Below are 26,420 nucleotides of genomic sequence, written 5' to 3' on the forward strand. Positions count from 1 at the left end.
TGCAATCCGACTCGAGCTCAGCTCCGGACTCGGAGCAATAAAAGGAGCTCGTGCACGGGCACAACTCGAGCCAAGCCAACCTGTATAGGAGATGGAGGAGAAGGAGAAGCAGCAGCTGGCCGGCGACGGCGATGGCATCGCCTACGGCGACCGGAGCAAGGAGGAGGCGGAAGAGAGGAAGAAGCAGAGGACGCACGCGAACGCGCACGCCTTCGTGTGCTCGCTGTCGCTGCTCCTGGCGGCGACGATGGCGCTCATGCTGCTGAGCTACGGCGGCTCGCCGCTGTGGCTCGCGTCGGAGCTGGCCGCCGTGCTCTGCCTCCTGCTCTACCTCTGGGCGTACCACGTCACGCAGAACCTCGCGGCCGGCGCCGGCGCCGCCGTGCCCGTGGAGGCGCTCGTGTTCGCGTTCCCGCTCGTCTTCGGCGCCGGCTTCCTGGCCGCGCTGCTCGCCGTCGCCGTCGCCCCCGTCGCCGGGGTGCTGGTCATGGGCGCCGACGTCGCGGGAGTTTCTGCGTTATTCGGGTTCTGCCTCGCCGAGTACTTGCGGCACAACGAGGCGCATGCAGCCGTCGACGGTGCAGCTCCAGCAAGCGTAGAAACATAGAAAACGATGCGATTTAACACGGGGACAACGTTCTCTTTTGGAATTGAGAATGGGAACAACATTAGCATTGAATATTAGCAAAGTGTACATTTTTTTCCCCTAGGTTACAATTGTTTGTTGCACCAGAGATTGGTAATGTTTACACTGTGATTTGCTAGTTGGTTAAGAAGAGGCTATTCGAGATTCAAGAACGCCATTCTCATCGTCTGATGGACTAAGTATGCGTATGAATTGTATTTACACGTGTTAACATCATGAAAAAAAAAACATGCAACACGTCATATATCCATCTCGTCGTCATCGTCAACTTCATCAATCCACTCGACCTGAGAATAGGCCGCTGATTTCATCAAGTCAGTAAGGCCGGTGAGGTCTTCCAGATAGGTTGGTTCGTTGATCACCTGCATCACAAAATCCATCCCTCTCCTATGGTATTCAGACAACACCTGCAATATTTTGCACCAAATCACATGAGGAAGAAGCAATACAATACAAGAAAGAAGTTCTAAAGAAACTGTTCCAAATCATGCAATCATAAATGTTTACTTACTGCATTGGAACATGCGGTACAATTGCTCGAGGAATAGCCCAATAGGGTTAGTAAGTTGTACTGCGAGAGTGATCCTCGTATCTGATGCGGCAATAGACCAAGTGGACCCTCACTGCTTGTGCCAGCAATCTCTCCTGGAGCATGGATCCTGCAGAATGTAGTAAAGATCAATTAAATGCAGTTGGTTTTTCAATCACCAAATGCCGCCAACATTTTCCCTGGAAATGATATCGCGCAAGTTCATATTATGTTCAGGTATCCAGTCACTTACCCATCTGGATGATGTAACATTCTTGTGAAGAGGTCTGCCGCACAGCCAGATGTAATGGAGGACAATCCAGGCCGTGTTACTGTACATTGTTGATCCAGTGTTCGGTTGGACACGGACTACATCACAAGATGGTTAAGGAAAATGATGTGACAGTTGCAGAATGTAGCATGTTAAGTAAAAAGAGTATAATTTCCAAAGTTTAGGCAACATTACATCAACAGGAGCAACGACGTCATTGCAGAAATAACATCCTAGTCTCTGACGACCAAGAACATCTTCTGCAGACAGTGTATCAGCAGCAGCAACCACATCTGGACTTCCACAATTCGTGCCTGGACCAGCCCCATGTCGCATGACAAGGTAACTGTCATATCCTAATGCTGCAGTAATAGCAATCTGCGGTGCGAGGGATATTATCATGTAACACTTCACAAGTCTACATTAGTGAAGAATACACACAAGAATTACCTTGTTTTCATTTGCGCAGAGAAGTGTTGGAAGCCACCTACTTTCCCTTGTGTCGGTCAGCAAGAAGACAGCATCATGAGAAGATACCAACTCCTGGAGGCGTTTGCAATCTTCAAGCACACTGACTGCTTCATTAGGTGATACAGGATGGCCTGGCATTGGTATTTCCATTTTAATTCCTTTTGCATCCTACAAGGGAAATATGCTCAGACATGAAAGGGAGCAAGAATGTGAGAAAATGAAGATTGCTTTGAAGGAACAGAATTGAAATTTACCACTGAAGGACATCTCTCTTTCAAACGCCCTAGTATTGCTGATGCTTTTGGGCTGTCACGATCATCAGATGTGTAGAGTGACTGTCTTGCCAAATTCGACACAACAACTCGACCACTGTCAACTACTGTTAGTTTCCGCACACCACAGTCCTGAAAAGTTTTGTTTCCACCATAGTCAAAGAAATGTTTTGTTAAGTCTGTTCGTAGTTCAACATAAAAGTAGAACTGGACAAAGACTAACCATAAGAATACGAGCAACATCACATCCAAGTGTTCCAGCACCTAAAAGTAGACATCGGGCACTGGACAGCTTCTCTAGGTTTACAGGAATGCTGGCCGAAGTTTTAGAAACAGGAATGCTGGCTGAAATTTTAGAAGCAAATGGTTTTTTCAAATCAGATATGCCTGTAAGGTCTTTCAAATATGTTGGACAGGTGATGGCCTGCGTTACAAAATCAAATCCTCTTCTTCTATATTCTGATAAAACCTGTAATAGCATGCAGAAACATTAGAATAAATAGAATTATGAGAATTTAGTCCTGCATATGTTCTACTTTACGTACAGCATTGGAACATGCAATACAGTTGCTTGAGGAATTGCACAGCACAGTTGACAAGACACACTTTGAGAGCGATCCTTGCATCTGATGTGGCAATAGACCAAGCTGATGCTCAGTGTCTGTACCAGCAATATCTCCTGGAGCATGAATTCTACAAGAAGTAAAATTCTATAAGGCATCATCTTGTTTTTATGTTCTCATGTACTAGGTCAACCAACTATTCAACTATCACAGACAATGCTATACAAATGTATGTTGCACTTTACACCTATCTTTCATGTAGGTATACTTACTCATCTGGATGATGTAACATCCTAGCAAAGAGCTCCACTGCTTTGCCAGATGCAACTGAGGTCAGCCCAGGTAATATTACTGCCGACTGCTGATCCAGTGCTCCATTATGATCTGACTGCAAAGAATAAGATTAAGCATACCAAAATTATGTCATAAATGCAAAATCACGCGATAAAACACAAATAAAGTAATTTTCCACAGTTATACATTAACAAGGGAAGTAGTATCACTGCAGAAACAGCAGCCCAATCTTTGCCGACCGAGAGCGTCTTGTGTGGACAAATTCTCTATCTGAGCAATCCCTTCATCCATACCTCCACTTTTTGTTCCTGGACCAGCACCATGTCGCATGACAAGGTAATTGTCATATCCTAACAACACAGTAATGGCAATCTGCAGCGGAGCCAACTCATTATTAGTTCCAACTCCCAAGGGCACTCTATGTGATGAAAAATGGAAGGCGAAGAATACTAAACTGAGTTGCATGGTCAATCTATTGACAGATTTGCCACTCAAGCCTGATCTCCTAAAAGTGCATGATATTCACTTCTCTCTTATGAGAACTACTCAAAAGGTCCTTAATTACAGAGTGGTTGTCTACGATTTACCTTGTTTTTGTCTGCACATAAAAGAGTTGGAAGCCACATTCCCTCCCATGTTTCATTCAACAAGAAGACCACATCATTGGAATCAACTAATGTTTGGAGACGCTTGCAATCATCAGTAATACTTGATATTTTGCTGGCAGAAATATTATACTCAAGCTTTGGTATTCCCATTTGGATGCCTTCAACTTCCTGCATGATAGCAATTGTTACCGATGAGAGAAATATGTAAACAACATAGATTTTAAGATAAGGCTGCAAAGACTCACCACCGCAGAACATCTTTCTTTTAGATGTGGGACTATTGCAGTCACTCTTGGGACACCACAATCCTTATCCGTGTAGAGGGATTGTTTGACTAGATCAGACATGGAAACGCAACCATCATCAACCACTGTTAGTTTCCGAACACCCCAGGTCTGAAAAAAAAACCCATAAATTAACAGCAGAAAAGATACGCACATTTAAATGCCCTGTTATGATTAACCATAAAAATGGAACATAAATCTTGTGTCAGCTAAAAGCATTAACCATAAGTAGGCGTGCGACTTCACATCCAAGAGTTCCAGCACCCAACAAAAGACAACGGACCCCAGCTAACTTGTCAAGATTCACAGGGAAGTGGCGCCATCCCATAAGCTTCAAGTGCATCAGCTGTTTTTCTTCATCTTGACTGTGCTTATTAAAGCAATCAAAGGTAATTCAATCAATTACTGATTATTTCCAAATCCCAGAAAAAAATGTTAATCTACCTTGCTGGATTAATTGAAGAAAGATCAATTTCTTTCGGTTTCATCTCTTTCGATTCCTTCCCGGCCGTTTCTCCTTCCCATCCAATTGCTTCAGGCACATAATCAGGTTCATCCCAGCCTGCTATTACAAAGCATAACCAGTGTCAGCTTTAAAAGCTTCCAAAATTACTAGTTATTTTGATAGGATCCCCCCTCCCCCTATTTTTTTTTCTCAGATGTACGAAATTACCATGAGGTGCCGGAAATGATGCTTCGCCGACAAGGGACTGCTGTATGTCAGGACGTCCTCGTTTTTCTCGGTAGCAGAAAAAATGAACTTTCTCAATCTTCCAACGCAGGCTCACGAATGCAATATAATTTCTAAGAGCCCATCCAGGAAAACCTCGATTACCATGATCATAAAATCCGAATAGCAACTGCATCAGCAAATTCAACCATTAGCACATGAAATTAAAGGTATGCATGAAGAATGATAGGTAAATAAGGAGTCTTCTAAATCACTTGTCAGAACTCATCTGGTAAAAAACATGAAATGACAAAATGTATTGCACAAAACAGACCTTCTGGCCATTGCCCTGGCAAGCTTTCCAATCCTTCAGCTGTCTTATAGTAGCAGATGAATCTGGGGATATATTGATCAGAAAGAATGGAACAACTGCAGAAATTTCAATATAATACAGTTTAGGCATCAAGTGACATAACCAAGTAAAACAATCCCAATTAGGTATTCATCTCAAACCTGTTGTTTCACTTGATTTACGCCACTCAGTAAATGCATTAGACAAGGATGTTGCCTGCAGAAATAGAACAATCTTTAGTGCCAACAAGGAAATGGTAAAACAAGAAAAATCTTTTGTCAACTGTAATTCTATAAGGTTCAAAGGAACATGACCTCTTCTTGCTTAAGCACTTGTGAGGCAAGTTTCAAGCTGAGCAAAGTTATCTTGGAGTCAAAAATCAACGAGGGGAATGCGACATTGTAATATACTTTCCAATTCTTCAGATCAGCAAATGATATCACAAGGAACCTTAGTAGCAAAGCAGGATTCTCTTCTACTTTGCCAGATTTAATATCATGCAAGATCTGCAACACATATTACATGCTTTAATTTTTTTTTAAGAAACTAGTAGTGTTAGTGGTAATGCTAGCAAAATTCCATGTCAAGCATGTACCTTCTTTGCTTCAGCTTTCAGTAGAAGTGCTCTGTCCAAGTTTTGGAATCCTCTCATGTTATTAGTGTTTAGTAGGGTCCCTGGGACTGGACAATTGTTCCTATCGCCAAAGGAATTGGCAGAAGGTGGCAGTATCGATTCTGGGCATATCCTAAAGAGGCTTGCAATTTTCTCATATTGGCGTGGAGTATAATAACCTAGCAATAAAGTTCAGCAAACTTGTTCAGTTGATTGAGAAATCAAACCATGAAAAAACCATTCACACGGCAACACATGGACGACCAAACTAAAAAACCAAAATGACCTAGCAAAATTTGAATTATATTTGCTAATTGCTAGTACTTCTCTTAGGATTCTCAACAGACAATCTGAAATACATCACTGTTTGGGTGCTAACAGCAATATTGCAGAAAGAGCAATCAGTAATGACAACAAACAGTAGGGCTTCGGGCTAGAAATTGATCATTAAACAACAGAAGAAGTTCTAAAATCCAAATTACTATACACCCATTACGACGACAAAATCATGAACTCCCGCACGGAGACCAACTCAATGTGGCATTCAGGAAAACCTCGTATCGCCGCAACCTCTCCCTAAACAATATTCCGCTCACAAACCACCAACTCAGGCGAGCGAAACCCCTAATCTACAAGCATCCACACTCGGCATCGCCACCCATAAGCAAACAATACGGCTCTTAACAATCGCTCCGACGAACCACCACCGCGTCCGAATTCCATGGGGGAAGCCTGGGAGACGCGGGGATACGCACGCTTCCCGTTCCCCGCTCGAGACGGCAGGTTTTCGGGGGGAAGAAAACATCGGAACTAAGAACAACAAAAGCAAAGGTAGGGGAGGAGGAGGAGGGGTTCGCACCGGTGATGGGGATGGGGGAGTCGTCGGTGCCGAGGACGTCCAGCTTGAGGCGGCGGAGCGCGTCCCAGAAGCCCGTCTCCGCGCAGACGCCGATCGCCGCCGCCTGCAGCGGCCGCGGCGCCGCCGCCGCCGCCTCCGCCCGCGCCGCCATCGCCGCCGTGTCTTCTCCCTCCGCCGGCGCTGCGACTGCGAGCTCTCCCTTCTTTTTTTTTTCTCTCTCCTTCGAAATTAAAATCTGTAAACTGTAATCGGATGGTTGCTTTGGCGTGTGTATAAAAACTTTGGAGGTTTCGTTTCGTGGAAGAGTTCGATTCCAGCTAATATAATACGCCTAGCAAGCTGAGGTGGTAGTATGTTTACAATTTGTGACTGGTGAGGCAGTATGTTTACAATTTGTTGGGTTTTAAATTTTAATTTGAGAGGCAATTGCTTATTTAACCCTATTATGAAATCTATCTATCAAATTGACCCTACTATTTAACCCTGATTTTTGAAAACAAACACCCCGTCTGACCCTGCTTCTACAACACCGTTAAGAATCATTTTTTTAAAAAAATAAATATAATAAATTTTCGTAGTGACCGAAATACCCTCCAACCTTATCCACATCTCTGTGTATCCCATCCCATATCATTCTCTCTCTCTCGTATCCCTTCTCTCTTTCCCCCGGCGAGTGGCGGCGGCAACGCACGGTAGTAAGCGGTGGCACCGGTTGGTAGAGGGAGGGAGCACCGGTGGCAGCGGCGGACCGTGGAGGGAGGGAGGGGCATGGATCTGCTGCGGTGCCGGCTGTGGAGGGAGGGAGCACCGGCGACGGTGGCAGGCCGTGGAGGGAGGTAGGGGATCCGCGCAGACGGTGGTTGCGTATGGCGGCGGTGGGAGTCAGTTGCGGCTGCTTCGCGGGGTAGCGGTGGGAGGCTACTGCTGAGCGGGGCGGCGGCAGGACTTGGCCGCGGCTGCTGCTGAGTGTGGTGGTGGTGGGAGGCAGCCGCGGCTGCTGCTGATGCGGCAGCGGCGGGACTCGGCTGCTGCTGCGCGTGGCGGCGGAACTCGGCTACTGCTGCTGCGCGTGGCGGCGGTGGGAGGCGGCCGTGGCTGCTACTGAGCGCGGCGGCGACGGGACTCGACTGCTGCTGCTGTGCATGGTGGCGGTGGGAGGTGGCTTCTGCTGTGGCACATGGTGGCAGCGGGATGTCGGCGGTTGCTGGTGTGCGCGGTGGTGGTGGGAGCGCGGATTCAGCTACAACTGTGTATATGCTTCCTTGAATTTGTTGGACATGAATTTGGTTGTTGGTTTTGACTTTAACTATGTATATTCTTCCTTGAATTTGTTGGACATGAATTTGTTGTTGTATTTGACTTTAACTGTGTATATGCTTACTTAAATGCAATTTTGGATCACAAAATACGATAATATGCTGTTGAAATTTTTTAAAAATCTTCTATAATTGTGTCAACAATCTGTCAAAATTGATATCAAATTTATCAAATTGAATTGTTCACCTCAATTCTTCAAAATTGATAACATGGTCAAATAAGCAAGGACAAAAGAGATAATTTGTCCATAGCTTAACACCGTTAACTCACCTTAACGGATTAGGGTCAGATAGTACATTCGTTTTTGAAAAGAAGGGTCAAATAAGCAAACTTCAAAAAAGTAGGGTTAATTAGGGTTAATTTGGTAGTTAGGTATCGAAACAGGGTCAATTACTAAAAATAAGTAATTGCCCCTTAATTTTAGGACCAATTTTGCATAAACCAAAGAAAAAAAATCAAAATTTTGCCAAACATAATTCTGCAAGTGTATTTTACAAGACATTTAGGCTCTTTGATTTAAAAGAAAAGTATAGGTATTTTGTATTTTTTTAGGATTATAATCCTATATAGGATTTATTTTTCCTATATGAAATGATCTTGATGTCGCCTAGAGGGGGGTGAATAGGCGATTTTTTAAATAAATGCGAAAGCTAAAACAAAACAGGATCGGATTGTCTGATATCAGGTCGGATAGTCCTATGTGATCAGATAGTCTGAACTGAGATCAGACTATCTGACCTGCACAACAACAATACAAACAAGAGAACAACCTAAGAGCTCTAGATTCAATCCACAAGCAAAGAGGTGAGCTCGACCAATAACAATATTAGCATAGCACAAAGCAATGGTACAAGAAGGTAAAGAGAGTGAGCATATCACCGAGGTTTACGCGCCAATGTATTTCCCGGAGTTCAAATCCTTGAGGGGATTCTAGTCTCTGTTGAGGGGCTCGCAAAGAGCCGGGTCTTTTTCAACCCTATCCTCGTGAGGTTGCACAAATGCACTCCTCCTTCCACTAAGGGTATCTCTTTTCTTGCGGAGGCGAGATCCGGCCTTCACAAACTTCTCTTGGCCAACCACACGTAGATCGGTGGCCCAAGAACGACACCTAGCCGTCTAGGAATCCTCAACCTCCAAGAGTAATAAACACCACACGACTCTTGGACAAATCCTAGTGCTCAAGATAAAGAGAAACACACACTAGGCTCCCAAACACCAAATCCACACACAAAGATCCAAGTCACAAAGAACAAGGGGGATTTGAGATAGAGAGGGAGAGAGCTCAAAGATCCAAAGCACTTAGCACAAAGCTCAACCCAAAGCAAGATTGGAATGAAATCAGTTTGGGCAACCCTAGAAAAGGGTTGGTGGGGGGTTTATATAGATCCCCCAAAATGTGACCGTTGGAGGGGAATCTTTCAGCCCACGTCGGATAGTCCGATACAAGATCGGATAATCCGATATTTTAAACCTTCAAGGCAACGAGAAACAGAGAACGAAGTTCCATGAAATTTCGGACTTTCCGAGACATCGAACTATCTGATGTTAAATCAGAGTATCTGATATTTTAGAAGCAAAAACTTCGTCCTCAAACAGAGACTCAAGTTCTATGAAATTTCGGAGTCTCTGTATCATCGAACTATCTGATCCAACATAGGATACTCCGACACTTAGAAAAACTCACTCGAAAGGATTTTTCAAACAAAGACAGAGAATGAAGTTCTGTGAAAAATCGGATAGTCCGATACATCTGCTCAAGTAAAAATGCAATAACTTTTTACTCCGAACTCCGATTTCGAAGATCTTGGACTCTATGGAAAGCTAGTTTCGTGGGCTATCAAACCCAATATAAAACATGGTCCAAAACCTTCAAGAGATGTTGAAAAACTTGCAATGAAACCCGATGTAAGTGTTGTGACAAGTGAAACAACTCGGGATTAAAATTTTGGCTTAGGTTTTTCAACTCACACAAACATGAAGCATTTTGAGCACTAGTATTCAACCAATTATATGCATGTGGTATCCCTCTTAATAGTACGGCATCCTAAACTCAAATTTAAAAAGCAAAGTTATACCAATAGGAGTACCTTCACACCATATTGTTTCTTCACTTGGAGGGTTACCAACGTCAAGGTCATTTGATCATTGGGAAGATCTCATCTTCTTGATCTTTGACATTTCATCTTCCATTTCTCAAATGATTAATACGGATAATCCATGGCTTCAAATGGCCTCGCACGGTTCATCACGACACAGTCTTCACTCGCCCTTCACCACCGGTTTCGGTTCGTCGGCGCTAAGCCCCTTGCTTGCCCTTCACCACTGCATGGTCCATTGTAGCTAAGCGTCGCTTGCGCTTCACCATCTTGCCATAGGTAGTCACTTCATACCCGCATCTTCAATATCTTCTCTTTAATTCTCATCCATCTATAAGTCTATTTCCTAGCTTCTTCATTGTTCTAATCACTTGCTTATACACTCAATAAGTGCATTAGTCCCTTAATCGTTTGTCATCAATAAACCAAAACCCACTAGGGGCATAAATGCACTTTCACTATATGACCCTTTGAAATAAAGAATTGGAAACTATTGAATCATATGAGATTCCTAAAGAATGTCTCAATCCATACAAATTTAGGAGGATTTTTACGTATTGACAACCTGTTAATTATGTATATAAGGACTCGGCTGCTGCTGCGCGTGGCGGCGGTGGGAGGCGGCCGTGGCTGCTACTGAGCGCGGCGGCGATGGGACTCAGTAGCACTATACAATAGTTAAAAGCTCTATACATAGGTCCCATTTATATGGACTATTTTTGTTATATACATTATTGTTACCCTTAGAAAAACACACGCGGTTTAACGATTTGAGAAACGTGTGCGTGGGAAAGGAGGCAGTACAAGTTAAAAAGAGGTAAAGATGGGAAGAAACGTTGTAAACAGCAGCAATTTTGTACTTATGCTGATATCTTTTCAGATAAAACGATTGAGGACACACATCTCATTTGTCGTATAACGCATTGTTCAAAGAGTACATACGTACTCCGTAGTACTTTTTATTGATGCAAGAATTTAAAAAAAAAAAAGCTAACCGTGAACACACACATGCATGAGCACACACACGCTCATACACAGCTTTATTTATTTATTTATTTATTTATTTATTTATTTATCATACTGGACCATATCCAGAAATACTTGCATGGACGTACACTTGCTAGATGTATGCCTATATCGGGGTTTCAGCTTAACCGATTGTGGGGGTCTTTGCCACTGTGTCGACCCAGATGCGAACGCGATTCTCGTCGAACTCTTGAGTGACGATGGTGCCTACCGGAACCACCTCAATCTTGAGATCTGGACGGTCTGCTTTGATCTTCTCCTTGGCCTCCTTGATCGTCCGGCAAACTAGCTCGGGCCACTCCGTCTTGGGGGTCTAAGAGGAACTCATCTTCGCAAGGAAACAATCGAGAAGATCCAAGTTGCCTGCAAATTATGAGTGGTTAATTCATGATTACTGCATCTTCAGATCATCAAAGAAACACCTTTCTATGTTAATTACTTGTTGAATCATATTTTGTTCTTTAAAATTGTTGCAAATGGGACCTTAATTAGAGCCTCATCTTTTCGCTTATGTTTATGCTTATTAATTAAAATTTAAATTTTTAACCTTAAATTTGGAGCTGATTTCAAGGTTTTTTTTATCGAAGTTTATTTTTCAGCCTTTACTTTTAAATCGCTAAGAACATACACATAAAAGTTTTATTCATAAATTATTTTTCTTTACAAATATGCCGTGAATAAGCGAAACGATGACTCCAAACGCCACTAATCAAAAAACGGAACCTCTCCTCATGTGTAGATTCAAATAATAAAGAACCTAAACAGGTAGACACATACGGTAGAGACAGGAGTACGTACTTGGTAACTTGAATTGATCGATGCTTCTTCTCTGCAGTGGGTTTTGGTTTTGCACCGCGATGTGTGGATATGGATTTGGATTTGTGTAACGTATATGCGTGCATTTATAGGACCATATGAACGGAGCAATTTGGTCTAAAAAAAAACACAGCACACCAATACATCGAGCAACGTGTGTAAATAACGAAGTTTCAAAGCGGGCCGGTACGTGGACTAGTCATTAGTGGATAGGCTTCAATCTTCATGCATGTGCACCCACGTGTAGAGGGGTTGTTGGATGCATATTCAACGATTTGGACATGGGGACATTTGGCCATATGGTGCGTGGCTACTTGTGGGTTGCAGATTTGAATTTTGACGATGAACCTTGCACATATAGAGCTGAGTATAATTAATTCTTCTAAACGCATTTGGAGCTAGGAAGATTTAATTAATTTCGAGCTAAATAATAGTAGTAGCTATGTGGCGCAGAGAGGAAATGAAACCATAATCATGGTAGAACCAAAAATAAGCATTAGTGATATGTCAGTGCTTAGCTATTCGATGCATTTAACAGGCAGCGGCAACAAGCTTGGATGGATTTGGCTGCCTGCTGCAGTGCTGCTCTAAGCTATAGCTCCATGCTGATAACTGGCCGAGTCCATCTCTGATGGTAATGGTGCAGAAGATGAACAGGAGGAGGGGATGAAAAAAAAAAAAGAAGACATGGACAAGTTGGTTCATCGAAGAAATACACATGTAGTGGCATATTTGAAATACCTATTAAATTAAGCATGTCTAAAATTCCATAAATTGTAGTGGTATATTTTAGTATTGAAGAAGTTACAATGGCATGATCCAATGAATCATATTTATATCCACGTTGCACATTGTAAATTTGACCTGTAAAATGTTTATTAATCATATCGTTTTCTGCAAATCTGGGCACCAAGTGGTATATGCAGAAGAGTACTACCTTAACAAATTGACACTTTCTTTCTCTGACTAGTAGAGTCTCCACCACACACACGTGCCACCCTTTACATCCGTGAATTTTCTGAGTCCAGAAGGATTAATAAGTCTACAAGTATATCTCATCTCAGCAAACTGGGAAGCCTATCCATTAACGGCACCGAAAAATTGCACGTTTTGCTTCTTTTCTCATCTTATAAATACACCACACAACTCCATCCCTCATACACCAAACGCACACACAACTTAAGAATCGATCAATAGAGCATCTATCATTCTGCTGGACAATAACACCCGTTTCAGTCTCGATAGCAAGCAGTTTCAATTGGTTGTAAGTACCTGTTCTGATCTTAATTTGATGAAAGAGTGTTTCGAATTAAGTGCCTTGCGTGTACACAACAACAAATTAATCCTAGCTATATTTGCAGGAATTTTGCTTCATTAATTTGCTGTGACCAGAATGAGTTCATCAGACAGCAAGCCATGTGGTGGTCTTAAGACGGAGTGGCCGGAGCTAGTTGGCCTCACCATCGAGCAGGCCAAGGCGAAAATCAAGGCTGACCGTCCAGACCTCCAAGTTGAGGTGCTCCCAGTAGGAACCATCATCCTGGGAGTGGTCGTCCCGAACCGTGTCATCCTCTGGGTCGACACTGTGGCCGAGATTCCCAAGATTGGCTAATTAGTTTTAAGCTGTGTCTAGCTATAAGTGTAATGATACAATAATGAAAGGTCCTTGCTTTTTATATATATCTGATGCATGTTGTAATGTGATAAATAAAGAAGGTATAAATAAAGAAGATAGTATGTGCATGTACGTATGACAGTTTCATGGCCAACATGCGCACATGTGAGATTGTAATTTGTAAGATATATTTTCATGAATCTCTCACGATCATTTGCATTTAGCATTGTCATTTCAGCCATAATCCCTTCAATCTATAAAGTTATGACCCACTAAGTGCAAATGAGATCCTAAAGCATTGTCATTTCATATATTGATGGAATCAGACATCCAATCCAAAACAACACTACTGAGACTATTTTTTGTCCCTTTTTTTTTTTTTGGTTTCAGAGGACTGGAACTTTTTTCAACTACAACAGAAAAAAGAGCGGTGGCAGACAGATCAAGCAGCTACATATCAACCAAAAAATAGAAATTACATCTGATGATTTGTATTTTCTACTGATTTTGTCCCTGTGGTTTCGATCGACCTGATCCTCTTGCTTCCTCTAATCCAATATAGTGCATTTGATCTGGAATATATGGGTGTGTCTCTTGGTATGAGTTTTGGTCCTGCCTCTCTTCACCCTTCACGTGTCTTGCTTTGTCTTGAGAGGCAACACATAATGTCATAAAGCCCAAAGCCCAGATGCATGAAACAAAACTAATTCGATTTTATGGATTAAAAGTTCTTTTCAGCCAAAGATTTATATTGTTCACTCAGAGCGGAAGTCACGGCAGCCTGCCGACGATTATAAGCCCAAAATATTTTGACAAAATCCCAAAGGCACATGCATGCAAACCAGTCAAAGAGAAGATCACAGTGCATCTCTCTCACATGGCCCAGATATTAGCCCAAAACACTACACAAAGCCCAAAGCCCAAAGTAGTCCAAAACAAAAAGACTATGGGCCCAAAACCTTCATTCGTTTTTTTTTTTGCGCAAGCTCTTTTTTCCTTTTTGTGTTTCAGCATGCCGTTGGATGCATAATTCACGGCGCACAGAATCGACTGACAACCACCCAAAATTGCAAGCGATTGCAGAATAGGCGAGGCGCCTACAAATTAGGCGCCCGATTTTTTTAAAAAAAAAATTGGTCGCTGTTTCACCAAGTAGATCGAACATGTTTTACTAAGTAGGTCGAAAATGTTTCAATTTTGTAAAAAGCTGAAACATTACCAACAACGTATGAAACAACCGTTTCTAAAAAATCGACCGTTGTTTCACCCTATATAAAAATAATGTTTCAGTAAATAGCGAAAAAAATATTTTAATTCTTAAAAAAAAGTAGTGAAACACAGTAAGATCACTGGATAAAAGAATTTGGTTCAACGTATGCAACAAACAATTAAAAGCCACTGCAATACTTAAACCCCGTGTACATCAACAAACCACGTGTACATTAAGATGAAAATATGAAACTATAACAAAATCCACTGTAACATTTCATCCATACACAATAAAACATCATTTCATCCATACACAATAAAATATCATGAGTACGTTAGCTAAAACATTGTTGGTGAAAAAAAACCGGATTTCTCTTAATAGGGTGTTTCTGTAATATGTGGGAGATTTGTTGCAACGAGACGCGAATGGTGGAGGCGAGTGGGAGGGGCGCGCGCGGGGGCGGGAGGGGGGGGGGGGAGCGTCCCATTTTGAGCATTTTCGCAGAATAGGCTGTCCGAACGATCATAATCACACACCAAAATATCTCAAATCGGTTATACCAAACGGTGATAGTCCGACTAGATGTAAACCAGAGACTTCACTGGATTTTATTCCCTCTCGCGCCAAAGTTACGACATAACGTCTCGTTAAGACACGAATAAACGTCACGAATTCCAACGTTGATCGAATTTTACATGCACAAACCAGCAGCAGCAGGGTTGTGAACTTGTGACCCAAATGATATGAGATGAGATCCTTACACACATCGTCATGGCAATATGGCACGTATATCTAGGCGAACTTGGCGAGCTCGTCGGCGAAGGCGGCGGCGTGCGGCTCCTCGACGCAGCGGAGCATGAGGCGGATGCCGCGCTTGGGCGCCGGCGGCCGGAGGTAGATCACCGACGCGACGATGTTGACGTCGTCGTTGAGCGTGAACACGTACCCGGGCTCGCCGAACCCGTAGTCCACCTCGTTGAACCCCACGCGGCTCCAGTCCGACACCGTCACCGTCCCGTAGTCCAGCGGCACGTCGTAGTGGTCGCCGCCGCCGCCGCCGCCGAGCCAGTCCGTGAACCGCGCCGCGAGCGCCTCCTTCGCCTCCCGCACCACGCCCACCACCTCCGCCAGCGCCGCGCCCCGCACCGCGCCGCGGTGACGGGCGATCCCCACCGGGTACACGCAGTTGCCGTAGTACCCGTCCACCGCCGGGAGAACGCCGGCGAGCAGGTGCCGCGTGCTGGCGGCGAACCCGAGGCGGACCTCGGCGTCGTCGGGGAGCGACGACGCGGCGAGCGCGCGGCACCTGAACACCACGGCGGTCACGGCGTCGAAGGTGGAGCAGGCCTGGCCGCCGCCCGTCGGGGAGGCGCTGAAGTCCTCCTTGATCCGCGCGATGGACTCCGGCGAGACGTCCACCACCTGGGTCACGAAGTTGAACGCCGTGAACGACGGCGGCGGCCCGCGCGGCGGGGGCTTCGGCGGGTCGGGGATCGCGTCGCGGTCCCACACCGGGGGCACCGACGGCGCCGGGAGCCCCCGCGCCATCTCGCCCGCCGCCTTGAGAAACTGCGCCGCGCCCTGCCCGTCGAACACCAGGTGGCTGAAGCAGATCCCCACCGCGAATCCGCCGCAGGTGAACTTGGTCACCTGTGCAAAGCAACAAGATCTCGAATTAATCAGCGCCTAAAATTTCTCTCGCTGGATTCAACCATCAATCGATCGAGCAGCTGCATCGTGGGAATTGGGAATTGGGGAGGAGATGGTGCGAACCTGAGCCATGAGGATGAGGTCCTCGAGCTTCTCCTCGGGCGGAGGGCGAGGGAGGAGGTGCTCCTTGGCGATGAGGAGCGGGCGCTCGAGGTTGTTCACGTCGGCGAGCGTGCAGCTCGCCGTGGCCTCCACGAACCACACCCCCTCGCCGGTGCAGTCCACCACCACGTCCCCGGGGGCCGGCTCCGCGATCCGGCCGGCCACCGGGTAGTACGGCACGAGCGCCCTCGCGAACCCGTCGCGCATCCTGGCCACGGCGTCCTCCTGGCCGTCCGCCGCGGGCCCGCCGGTCGCCGGCGGGAACACCTGGATGAAGTCCACCGAGACGCGCACCGCGGCGGTCTTGTCGATGGACGACAGCGGCAGCGCGCCGCGCGGGGTGGGCCCCGCGGGCGGGACCAGCTCCGGCGCCGACTTGGAGACGGTGGGCTCCGCGGCCGCGGCCGCGGCGGCGACGGCGGCGACGGCGGCGGCGGCGGCCATGCCCTCCCCCTCTCTCTCTCTCTCTCTCTCGTCGGTAGGTGGAGTTTGGCGCCGCGCTGGCTGGGCTGGTGCTTTGCCGCTTTCCCTCCCCAATGAATGGAAGTGGTTGTTGCTAAGTGGCGAGCACGAGCTCTCAATGCTCAGTGAGAGTGGTTGACTTCTTTTTTGCCTTTCTTTTTCTCGTGTGGAATTTTCAGGCATTTTTGTTAGGTATAGATGATTAGATCTGATCTGTGACAAACTGAGGACAGTGTTTCAGTGGGTTGGTAGCTCCTCGTGGTTGGAAGATTAGTGGACTTCACATGACCATACATGTGTTCTTACTGTTCTCCCCCCTAAGATTCATTTCTGAATCTGCTCAGGTGCTGAGCTCCATCGGGCCCTGACGAACTTGGAACACTACTGAAGCTGGATGATCAAGGGCTAGTCTTCTAAACTCTAATGATTTCATCGTTACCCAAAAAAAAAAACTTGTGTATCTTTAAACTGTCCTTAGTGATTTAAAAACTAATGCTGGAAAATAAACAACAATCGAAAAGCCTAAAGGTAGACTTTAAAATTAAGTTTTAAAATTTTAATATTTTTGTTGTGGCTAATAAGCCAAAAGACAAAGCCATGATGCTAGTCTGACTGCACTGTACTGAGAATGTTTCATCACACAGAGTTATGAATAGGTTTCACAGATTGGTGGTAAATAGGCATATGATGTTACTACGACATGTGAAATATCTTCCTGCGTATATCCACAGAATGACAAATAGGCCGTCTCAGGCTTGACCATATAGGTGGAAAATGAAAGATAATGTTCATGTAGGACTATATTGTACAAATTCTTGAAATCAATGGAATCATTTGTTCTCAACTGTAACAGTACTGCCTCAACAATGTCAATCAATGTATAATGTAGTATGGTAACAACAATACAGAATACAAACACGATCCACCTTGTTTTATTTGTAACCAAGTTCAAGAAGCGGCTATTCAACACACCAGAATACAACAGCTCTCAACGCTGCGAAGTGTAGGCGTATAAACACGAAGTTACCTCTATGCAAGCTTCTGCAACTCCTCACCGAAAACCTTGGAGTGCTGAGCCTCCACGCACTGCAGCACCAACCTGATTCCCTGCTTCGGCTTGGGCGGCTTCAGGTAGACGACGGACGGCACAATGTTCACATCATCATTCAGGGTGAACACATAGCTCGGCTCGCCAAACCCGTAGTCCACCTCGTTGAACCCGACATGGCTCCAATCTGTGACGACTAGTGTGCCGTAATCCAGCGACACATTGTAATGGTTCTCCTTGGCACCACCGCTCATCCAATCGAGGAACCGTGTCGAGAGCACATCCTTGGCTTCCCTGATCGCTGTCACAATCTCTACGAGCGACGCATCCTTGACCTCCTGGCTGGTTTTGGCGAGGCCACCAGGGTAGACACAGTTACCGTAGTAGCCGTCGACTGAAGGCAGCACATTGTTCAGCAGGTGACGTGTGCTAGCAGCAAAACCCAGACGAACATCGGCATCAGGTGCAAAGTCAATAGCCAAAGTACGGGATTTGAACATCATGGCAGTGACCACATCGAAGGTGGAGCATTTCTGGTTGGTCTCACTTGCGACCTGGTCCTTGACACGCTTGATGCTATCCAACGAGATCTCAATGACGGATTTCTCAAAGTTGAATGCAGTAAACGATGGAGGTGGTCCTAGAGGTGGCTTGGGAGGGTTGGGAATGGCATCCCTGGCCCAAATTGGTTTGAGTGATGGCTCAGGGAGCCCTCTTGCCATCTCACCAACTGCTTTCAGGAACTGGGCTGCACCTTGCCCGTCAAACACCAAGTGACTGAAGCAAATGCCCACAGCAAATCCACCGCATGTGAACTTCGTAATCTGAAGGAAAGGAAATTGAAAAACTAATCATTCAAATCACAGAACATGCAAATTCAGTAACTAGTCTAATACAGGCCATGTTACAATGTCAACTTAGTGTCAGACTATTTTAACAGGTAGTGGTACCAAGGATGTGTGGCATGAACAACATTTACATGAAAATTGTCATCGACTTAGTACCTCTTTAGCATCCAACATGAAAAAATTTCACTGAACTTAGAACAGAAAGTTAAAACATTCAACCTATTGAGAAGCACGCATAATGTCATCATGTGAATCAAACCAAAATCTATTTGTAACTAAGTACTCCCTCTGTCCCAAAATATATTTTGGGACGGAGGGAGTATCATATCATAGTATCCAAAAAGCATTAGGGGTATGTGAACCCTCATCCTCATCCTTGCAGCCTTGAATGTAATTAAGCTATGTAGGTAGAAAGGACAGTACTATGTGAACCCTCATCCTCACAAGCTTGGAAGAGAAAGCATGGCAATGATTTGCAAGGTTGGATATCAATTCTCATGAACTACCTAACAGATTGGATCAGCCCAGGCATGCCATGTCATCATGAGACCATCTCTTCGTCACATGCAAGCTTGGAACTATGGAATTCACTAACAGCAGCAAGCAAAAATGAAAATTCCGGTGTCCAGACATTGAGCAGTTGCAGCATCTGTTGCTTTCGATATCTTGTACAAAATTTTCCAAGGCTTATTGTCTAGCTGTTAGAGTTTGTGTCAAATATGTGTATGTTCAATCTAGAAATTGAGCAGACAGTGTGATTGGCCTTGTTAAATTTCGTTGAGGGCCTTAATATATCTCCCAGAAACACTTCAGGACTCAGGAATTGAGCAGTTTGTGTCAAAGGTTTTGTTAAATTTCGTTGAGGGCCTTAATATATCTCCCAGAAACACTTCAGGACTCAGGAGCGTGTGCGGTTCAAAGTCGGGTAATGCAACTCAAGCAGGGCATAAGACTACGAGAGTGTCGGATGATCCAGTCGGTTGGTCCATCCATCCAACGGTTAGAAGGCGAGGAGAGAAGTGCCACCAGGATGAGGATTGAGGGAAGGACACACACCGCGCGGTCCAGTTCACCTCACCGCGCCACCGGAGCTATAGATCACTTTCACTTGGGATCAGTAGTGCGTGATACTGTATACATACACCAAGTCAGAAGTTTATGCTAGTAGTACTACGTCTTAAAGCAAGTCAGAAGTCATCAGCAAGTTCAGATTGGTCAGTCACACTGTCTGCAGAGTGGAGTCAGTCACACAATTGAGCAGTTGCAGCAAGTTCAATCTAGAAATTCAGCTAGACCTTTTCCTTTCACACCATTGCCGCCATTGACATCCCCACATTACCGAGTCAACGATAGCAATGGTGACCAACCCTCCTCACCCCCACAGATCCACAACCCCCAACCTCTCAGGAGTCAGATCCAGACCAAATTTGCAGTGGAAAATTTAGCTCAAGTAACAATGGGTGATGGAATCCGTACCTGCGCGAGGAGCACGGTGTCCTCGACGCGGACCTCGGGCGGCGGGCGAGGGAGCAGCTCCTCCTTGGGGATGCACAGGGGGCGCTCGAGGTTGCGCGCCTCCTCGAGCGAGCAGCTCGCCTCGGCCTCGATGAACCACACCCCTTCCCCGGTGCAGTCGATCTCGGGCTCCCCGGGGACCGGCTCCGCGATGCGGCCGGCGACGGGGTAGTAGTGGACGAGCGCCCTGGCGAAACCCTCCCGCATGGCGGCGACCGATGCGGCCTGGTCCTTGGCGGCTTCGGCGGAGGAGGGGAAGACCTGGATGAAGTCGACGGAGACGCGGACGGCGGCGGTCTTGTCGATGGAGGAGAGCGGGAGGGAGCCGCCCGGGGTGGGCCCCGCCGGGGGCACCAGCGCCGGCGGCGACTTGGTGACGGCGGCGGCAGCCATGGCGCGGTCGATCGGGAGGAGGGAGGAAGCGAGGCAGTTGAGCTCGCGCGCGTGTCGCGGGAGAGGAATTGATTAATTAGGCGTCGTGCGATGCTGAGGCGGTGAGGCTTTGAGTAGGAGGAGTAGGTGGCACACTGGGCCACTGACACCAACCCGACGACTTTGTTAGTTGGACTTGTCGTTAACCGCTTCAGTAATCAGTAAAAGTATCGTTAATTAGCCGAGCTCGAGGACGCGACGAGTTGCGCGCGGAGAAGGCGAACCCGGCGATGGGGAGGGGAGGGTGCGGTGCCGAATTGCCGATGAGGTCGACGTGAAGCCCGAGGCTCGAAGACGGTTGTGTTGCGGAGGTGGAGCGGGGAGGAGGAAACCGCGGTCGCACCGGCGGCGACGAGACCGAGAGGGAGGGGCGTGCTTCGGATGCGGTGGGCGGTGGGGAGAGAGTGAGCGGAGCAGAGCGCGTCGGCGGCGGCTGGGCCGGTGAGAGCCCCCGTTCGTGGATGGAAGCCTAGAGGCCGAACCCGATATTTGTTGGGAAAATGTGGCCCATCTAGCAGAATTTTTTTCCGGAAAAAGTACACCGAAGGTCCCTCAACTTGTCATCGGGATAAAAAAGCGTCCTCGAACCGCAAAACCAGATATATGGGGTCCCTTAACTATACAAAACCGATCACCCGAGATCCTTCGGTGGTTTTGACTCCAGTTTTGGTCTACGGGGCGGCTGAGTCAGCGTGGGACCCACGTGGGTCCCACATGTCAGGTGTCCACGTCATCTCTCTTTCCTCTCTTCTCTTTCCCTTCCTCCCCTCTCTGCTCTCTCTCTCTCGCAGGCAGGGCCGATGGTGAACGGGTTGAGCAGCGGCACTGCAACGGCGGCGGTGGCCGCGCACACAGCCATGGACGACGTTGAAGTGGTGAGCGTACTTATCGGCCAGTACTACAACGGGCTGGTGCTAGAGCTCGTGGTACACCGCTCTCGCCCGCCAACGCCGCCTCTCCGCAGCACCAGCACCAGCCAGTCATAGTACTAGCCGATAAGTGCACTCACCACTTCAACGCCGTCCATGGCTGTGTGTGCCTGGTGCTTCGGCTCATGGACTTCGCCGGCGTTGGTCTTCACGACGGCGGCGTCGGGTGTCTCCCCGCGTGAGCGGTCGACGAGGCGCGTGGCCTCGGCGAGGTCGTCGCGGGCGATGAGGCGGCAGAGCCTGGCATTGGGGGACGACGCAATGGGGGCCTCGGGCCTCGTGGCGGCAGCGGCGAGGTAGGCGTGGTGTGCGCGGCGGCAGTCGCTGTCGCCGCCGACCACCGTCGCAGTGCCGCTGCTCAACCTGCTCACCATCGGCCCTGCCCGAGAGAGAGAGATAGAGGGGAGGAAGGGAAAGATAAGAGAGTAAAGAGAGATGATGTGGACACCTGACATGTGGGACCCACGTGGGTCCCACGCTGACTCAGCCGCCATGTAGACCAAAACCGGAGTCAAAACCACCGAAGGACCTCGGGTGACCGGTTTTATATATTTAAGGGACCCCGTATATCTGGTTTTGCGGTTCAAGGACGTTTTTTATCCCGATGACAAGTTGAGGGACCTTCGGTGTACTTTTTCGTTTTTTTCCTAGCTGGAACGGGCCAAAACTGGTGTGAATACTTCCGGCCCAACCTCGCTTGCCCTCTCCTCTCAAGTCTCAAGACCATGGGAGGGGAAAGCCGAAAAGGCCCAAGAGGCCAAGAAATGTAATTTGTCTCGATCCCTTATTCCTCCTTTTCTCTTAAAAAAAGGGCATTGCCACTCGAATGACAGTTTTAGTAATATTTTTTAATTTTTTATATCAGTTTTATAATACCGATTCAAACCAGTGGTAAATTTATAATTTTCTAAAAAAAAAAGTATACCTTCCTCTTTCTTTTTTTTTTCAAAACTTTATCTTTCTGTAGTTATTTATAATTAATCCATTTACAAATTTTCTGATGTTGACGATGGGCAACTTAGCTTTGCTGACAAGGGAAATTTAACTATATGTCACTATCAAAATTTAGCAACTTTCTAAGTGACCCTCAATTTTAAACTTATGAAATTACCAATAGAAAGATAATGTCTTACCGTCCTTGGATCTGGGTCAACGTCACCCGCTCCATCCCACATTCCCTGACCACCGTTGTAGCCTCTCATGCTCTGCCTCTGGCTTCCTCTGCTATTCACGACGTGCCACATAGATCTTCACTCAAAGCCCTAATCATCTCTGTTGGGACATGAAAAGGCCTCCCAAGCTCGCTGCTCAAGGGTGGCCTTGCATTGTCATCTGCCAGATCGCGGAATGGGAGGCCCCTACCTCCACGTCGGGCCTCCTTTGCACGAAGCTGACCCCCTAACCTGCTCCCTATTGCCCCGTCATCTAGAGACTGCTACAACGGGTCCCTGGCTGGGATGTGGAGGTCGCCAGCATCATGGGCTCCCTCGCTTCATTGCTCCCATCTCTAAGATGGCCCGAGTAAATACCCCCCCCCCCCCCCCCAACAACCACCACCCTTATCTCCCTTGCCGCACCACTACCTACGCCTACTGAGCTAGCAACTGTTTTTGGGTCGAGCCTCCACCACTGCTGCCCTCTCTACCTTGTCTGGCTGGTGGGGGTGATGAAGGGGAGGAGAGAGCTAACTTGTGGATCCCACATTGATTTTTCACGTTGGTAAGCCGCACATGCAAAATTCGCAAATAGTTAAAAAAAATCAACTCTACCTATTGGCAGTTTTGTTATGACAAAATTAAGAGAGGAATATTTGAAGATTTGTTAAATCCAATAGTGACAAATAATTAATTTTCCCCGATGGCACATCCTCATTTTACACCCATTGACACCCACCGAGTACAACATTATAGTTGCTCATTTCACTCGTCGACCTCATTCTTTTTAGCTACCACACAAAATTATCATCACGGATTATTTGCTTCAAGTCTCTTAAATTATTTTTTTAAAAAAATTATTTTCGTATTGTGTTGCTTGAACCATTCGGAGCTAATATTTGTTAATTTCATATTTATAAATATTTAATTTATCATATGGAGCGTGACTAATGCTGAGGTGGATGTACAGTAAAGGTGGAACGGTGCAATAATAGCAGGTTAAGTCTACAGTTGATCAACATACTTTAATTAGAAAAAAAGGAATATCAATATATCTTGCTCATCACACACGGATGTCCTCCGAGTTGTTGATGAAACATGAAAGCATTGTGTGTGAGACACCACTCAGCCGACTACAATGGCGAAGCGCCTTTTCTTCTCGCTCTCGATAGATCACATTCACAACAAAAAGCGCAAAAAGCGCGCCATTATTTATCTGGGGCTGGCACTCTGGCCAATCTGTTCTTTTTTTCGCGCCAGTGCGCACGCAGCGTAATCTCCGTCAATTTATCTGGCTCAAAACTTTTGACCTTCGTGTGTGCAACGCACCAGCAGAGGGAGGCAGATCGGCTATTCGGCTCCCATCATAATTGGGTTGGAAACCAAACGGGTAATTTAAGCGTACAACGCAATGCAAGTTTAAAGGAGCTAGCTAGCCAATGGTGGATCGATACCATCGCCGATCTATGGATATAGATATAGATCGATAATGGTGTATATCGACAGCGACTCGGGTCCCTTTTCCTTTTTTTTCCCTCCTCCTCACATCATCCATCATTTGATCGATCTGATCGCAACGATATAGAGCCATACACCAAAACGAACACAGCCAACTGATGACTGATCGCTCATTGGTTGTGCAGACAAAGAGTTTGGCCAATGGAATTATCGGCTAGAATTAGCTCGATCGACAGCAACATGCATCGTCGCCGACCTCATCGGACCCCTCCTGCCCGTTCCATTTCGGAGATTCGATCCACTCATCCACGCGCTGAATGCAATCCTAGCTGCTGGATGATGATGTACAGAGGATCGATGCATCATGCATGGCATGGAGCATTACTTCTGTTGCGCACCGCCGCCGCGCGTGCCGGGCGATCGATCGACCAGCCTGCATGCATGCTTGCACGCCGTAGTGGCGGGCAACCGCCGCAAAGCCAACGGCGCCGCATTCTTCATCGCGACGACGATGGCGACGGGCGACGGCCTCCGTTTTAAAATGGTTTGACACCGTTAACTTTTTAGCACATGTTTAACCGTTCATCTTATTAAAAAAATTTGTGAAATATGTAAAACTATATGTGCACATGAAAGTATATTTAACAATGAATCAAATAATATAAAAAGAATAAATAATTACTTAATTTTTTTTTAATAAGACGAATGATCAAACACGTACTTAAAAAATTAACGGCGTCAACCATTTTAAAACAAATAAAGTATATTAGGAGACCCGGGGTCACATTTTAGCCGGCGAGTTAGCAGCACCCCGCGTTCTCTCTGCTGCCGCGCACTGATGAGATGCTGCTTGAAAATTTGATCTGCTTCAAAAAAAAAAAAAAGAGATGCTGCTGCTTATGTTTGGGACGTACGCTGTGCACGGTGCACCGGATGGTCGAGATGCATGGAGAAATATGTATAGCTTAAGTAGCTAGCGCAAACATGTAAAGGACCATTGAATTAAAAAAAAGACATCTAAAAATTATCCACATCATAATAAATAAAATTTTTACTCGTGATATAACATGATGTAGATAAATCTTAAACATCTATTCCCTTCGTCCCAAAATAAATACAGTTTTATACTATTCACGTTCGGTCAAACGTTGGGCACGGATATCCACGGCTGCACTTATTTTGGGGCGGAGGTAGTACTCTTTATTCAACAGTAGTTTCTAGTTTTACGTTACACGTGAAGTTTATGCTTCCATTTTCTCGGGATGGATGGGAATACGAGAGTGAGATCGATGTCAGTGCATGCCACCCATGCAGTATAGTTTGTAAATACTGGAACGGGATACTCAAAAGTCAAAATGTATGAATTTAGCTCCATGAATTACTGTTTGGAATAAAATTTGTTTTGGAAAGCTATATGCAGACATGTTTGGTGTAGCAAAATTTTAAGCTCAACATGGTCATGCCATTTGCGGTGACGGTGTGACATGTGCGGTACACCCCACCATGCCCACGACACAATAAGGTGTGTTTTCTGAATCCTTTCACTTTCTGCTGCTTCAGAGAGGAAAAAAAAAGATTGTGCTTTTGGCCAGCGTCAATCAAAAGCCTCCCAGCTGGTTGATGTTTTATTTTTTCCTTTTCGATAGATGGTATGTTGTGCTTTGCTACTATGTAAAGATAAATGATTTTTGAAGATACACGAGCCATAGAAAATATACAAAAGAACAGAAATATGAGCGATGCTACGGTGCTCTCTACTGGTAATATACTTTATAAATCAGTAATTTATTAGTTCAATGATTAAGGATAAGTTTGTTATTTATGTTTATTTTTTCAGCTAGATCGATATGTGGTAATCCATTACCCTAGCATCGCTCATATTCCATCGAAAAAGCCCAAAAAAATGTGGAAAAATGTTTAGTCACTGCTAAATGATGATTATGCCTCTCCACACTTTTTTTAACAATGATGTTTCTTTATGTTTCTATTACTTCTAACTAAGGTGATATATATAGATCTAAACTCTTCGATCAAATAAGATCAATAGTTAATATTTCTTTCTACTACCAATGAATAGCACCATAAATGGCTTAAAGCTCTTCACTTATATGCCCAATAGTTTTTCAATTGAAAGTTGAAGCTACACGAACGTACCGTAATTACAACAATAAAATGAATGTTAACCGAAGAGAACTAAATGTCTTTATAACTCTTTAGTTTCACATCATCTTATTCCTCCTAGCTCTCTAA

At 45.8% G+C, this 26,420-nt stretch overlaps 3 protein-coding genes and 2 long non-coding RNA genes across 6 annotated transcripts; 1 reads left to right on the forward strand and 4 right to left on the reverse strand.

The window, feature by feature from the left end:
• Nucleotides 1-650: 650 nt before the first annotated feature.
• Nucleotides 651-6,678, reverse strand: LOC4326644 (ubiquitin-like modifier-activating enzyme atg7). Of its 2 annotated transcripts, none has more exons than XM_015760295.3 (20): nt 6,433-6,678; nt 5,556-5,752; nt 5,275-5,466; nt 5,122-5,176; nt 4,943-5,037; nt 4,612-4,798; nt 4,383-4,500; nt 4,162-4,303; nt 3,900-4,049; nt 3,634-3,822; nt 3,233-3,418; nt 3,025-3,140; nt 2,735-2,882; nt 2,413-2,658; nt 2,172-2,321; nt 1,897-2,085; nt 1,642-1,824; nt 1,429-1,544; nt 1,158-1,305; nt 651-1,053 (listed from the first exon to the last, which is right to left on the reverse strand). In XM_015760295.3, exons 1-20 carry the CDS (start codon nt 6,581-6,583, stop codon nt 886-888), a joined length of 3,126 nt encoding a protein of 1,041 aa, XP_015615781.1. In that variant the 5' UTR covers nt 6,584-6,678; the 3' UTR covers nt 651-885. The 2 variants fall into 2 exon arrangements, with proteins under 2 accessions (XP_015615781.1, XP_015615773.1); XM_015760287.3 differs by having other exon boundaries at nt 4,383-4,503.
• Nucleotides 6,679-10,671: 3,993 nt separating this feature from the next.
• Nucleotides 10,672-11,842, reverse strand: LOC9269181 (uncharacterized). The gene is made up of 2 exons (XR_001540049.3): nt 11,670-11,842; nt 10,672-11,234 (listed from the first exon to the last, which is right to left on the reverse strand). It is a non-coding gene; the product is annotated as an uncharacterized lncRNA (long non-coding RNA).
• Nucleotides 11,843-12,846: 1,004 nt separating this feature from the next.
• LOC4326646 (uncharacterized) lies at nt 12,847-13,434 on the forward strand. Its single transcript, XR_001540053.3, has 2 exons — nt 12,847-12,951; nt 13,049-13,434. It is a non-coding gene; the product is annotated as an uncharacterized lncRNA (long non-coding RNA).
• A 1,657-nt stretch (nt 13,435-15,091) lies between these two features.
• LOC4326647 (acyl transferase 5-like) lies at nt 15,092-16,872 on the reverse strand. The gene is made up of 2 exons (XM_015756603.3): nt 16,286-16,872; nt 15,092-16,162 (listed from the first exon to the last, which is right to left on the reverse strand). Exons 1-2 carry the CDS (start codon nt 16,766-16,768, stop codon nt 15,305-15,307), a joined length of 1,341 nt encoding a protein of 446 aa, XP_015612089.2. The 5' UTR covers nt 16,769-16,872; the 3' UTR covers nt 15,092-15,304.
• Nucleotides 16,873-17,642: 770 nt separating this feature from the next.
• LOC4326648 (acyl transferase 9-like) lies at nt 17,643-20,672 on the reverse strand. The gene is made up of 2 exons (XM_015756614.3): nt 20,159-20,672; nt 17,643-18,658 (listed from the first exon to the last, which is right to left on the reverse strand). Exons 1-2 carry the CDS (start codon nt 20,588-20,590, stop codon nt 17,816-17,818), a joined length of 1,275 nt encoding a protein of 424 aa, XP_015612100.1. The 5' UTR covers nt 20,591-20,672; the 3' UTR covers nt 17,643-17,815.
• Between the last annotated feature and the right edge of the window lie 5,748 nt (nt 20,673-26,420).

This window comes from Oryza sativa, chromosome 1 (genome assembly GCF_034140825.1).
Source record: "Oryza sativa Japonica Group chromosome 1, ASM3414082v1".
Lineage (NCBI taxonomy): Eukaryota > Viridiplantae > Streptophyta > Magnoliopsida > Poales > Poaceae > Oryza > Oryza sativa.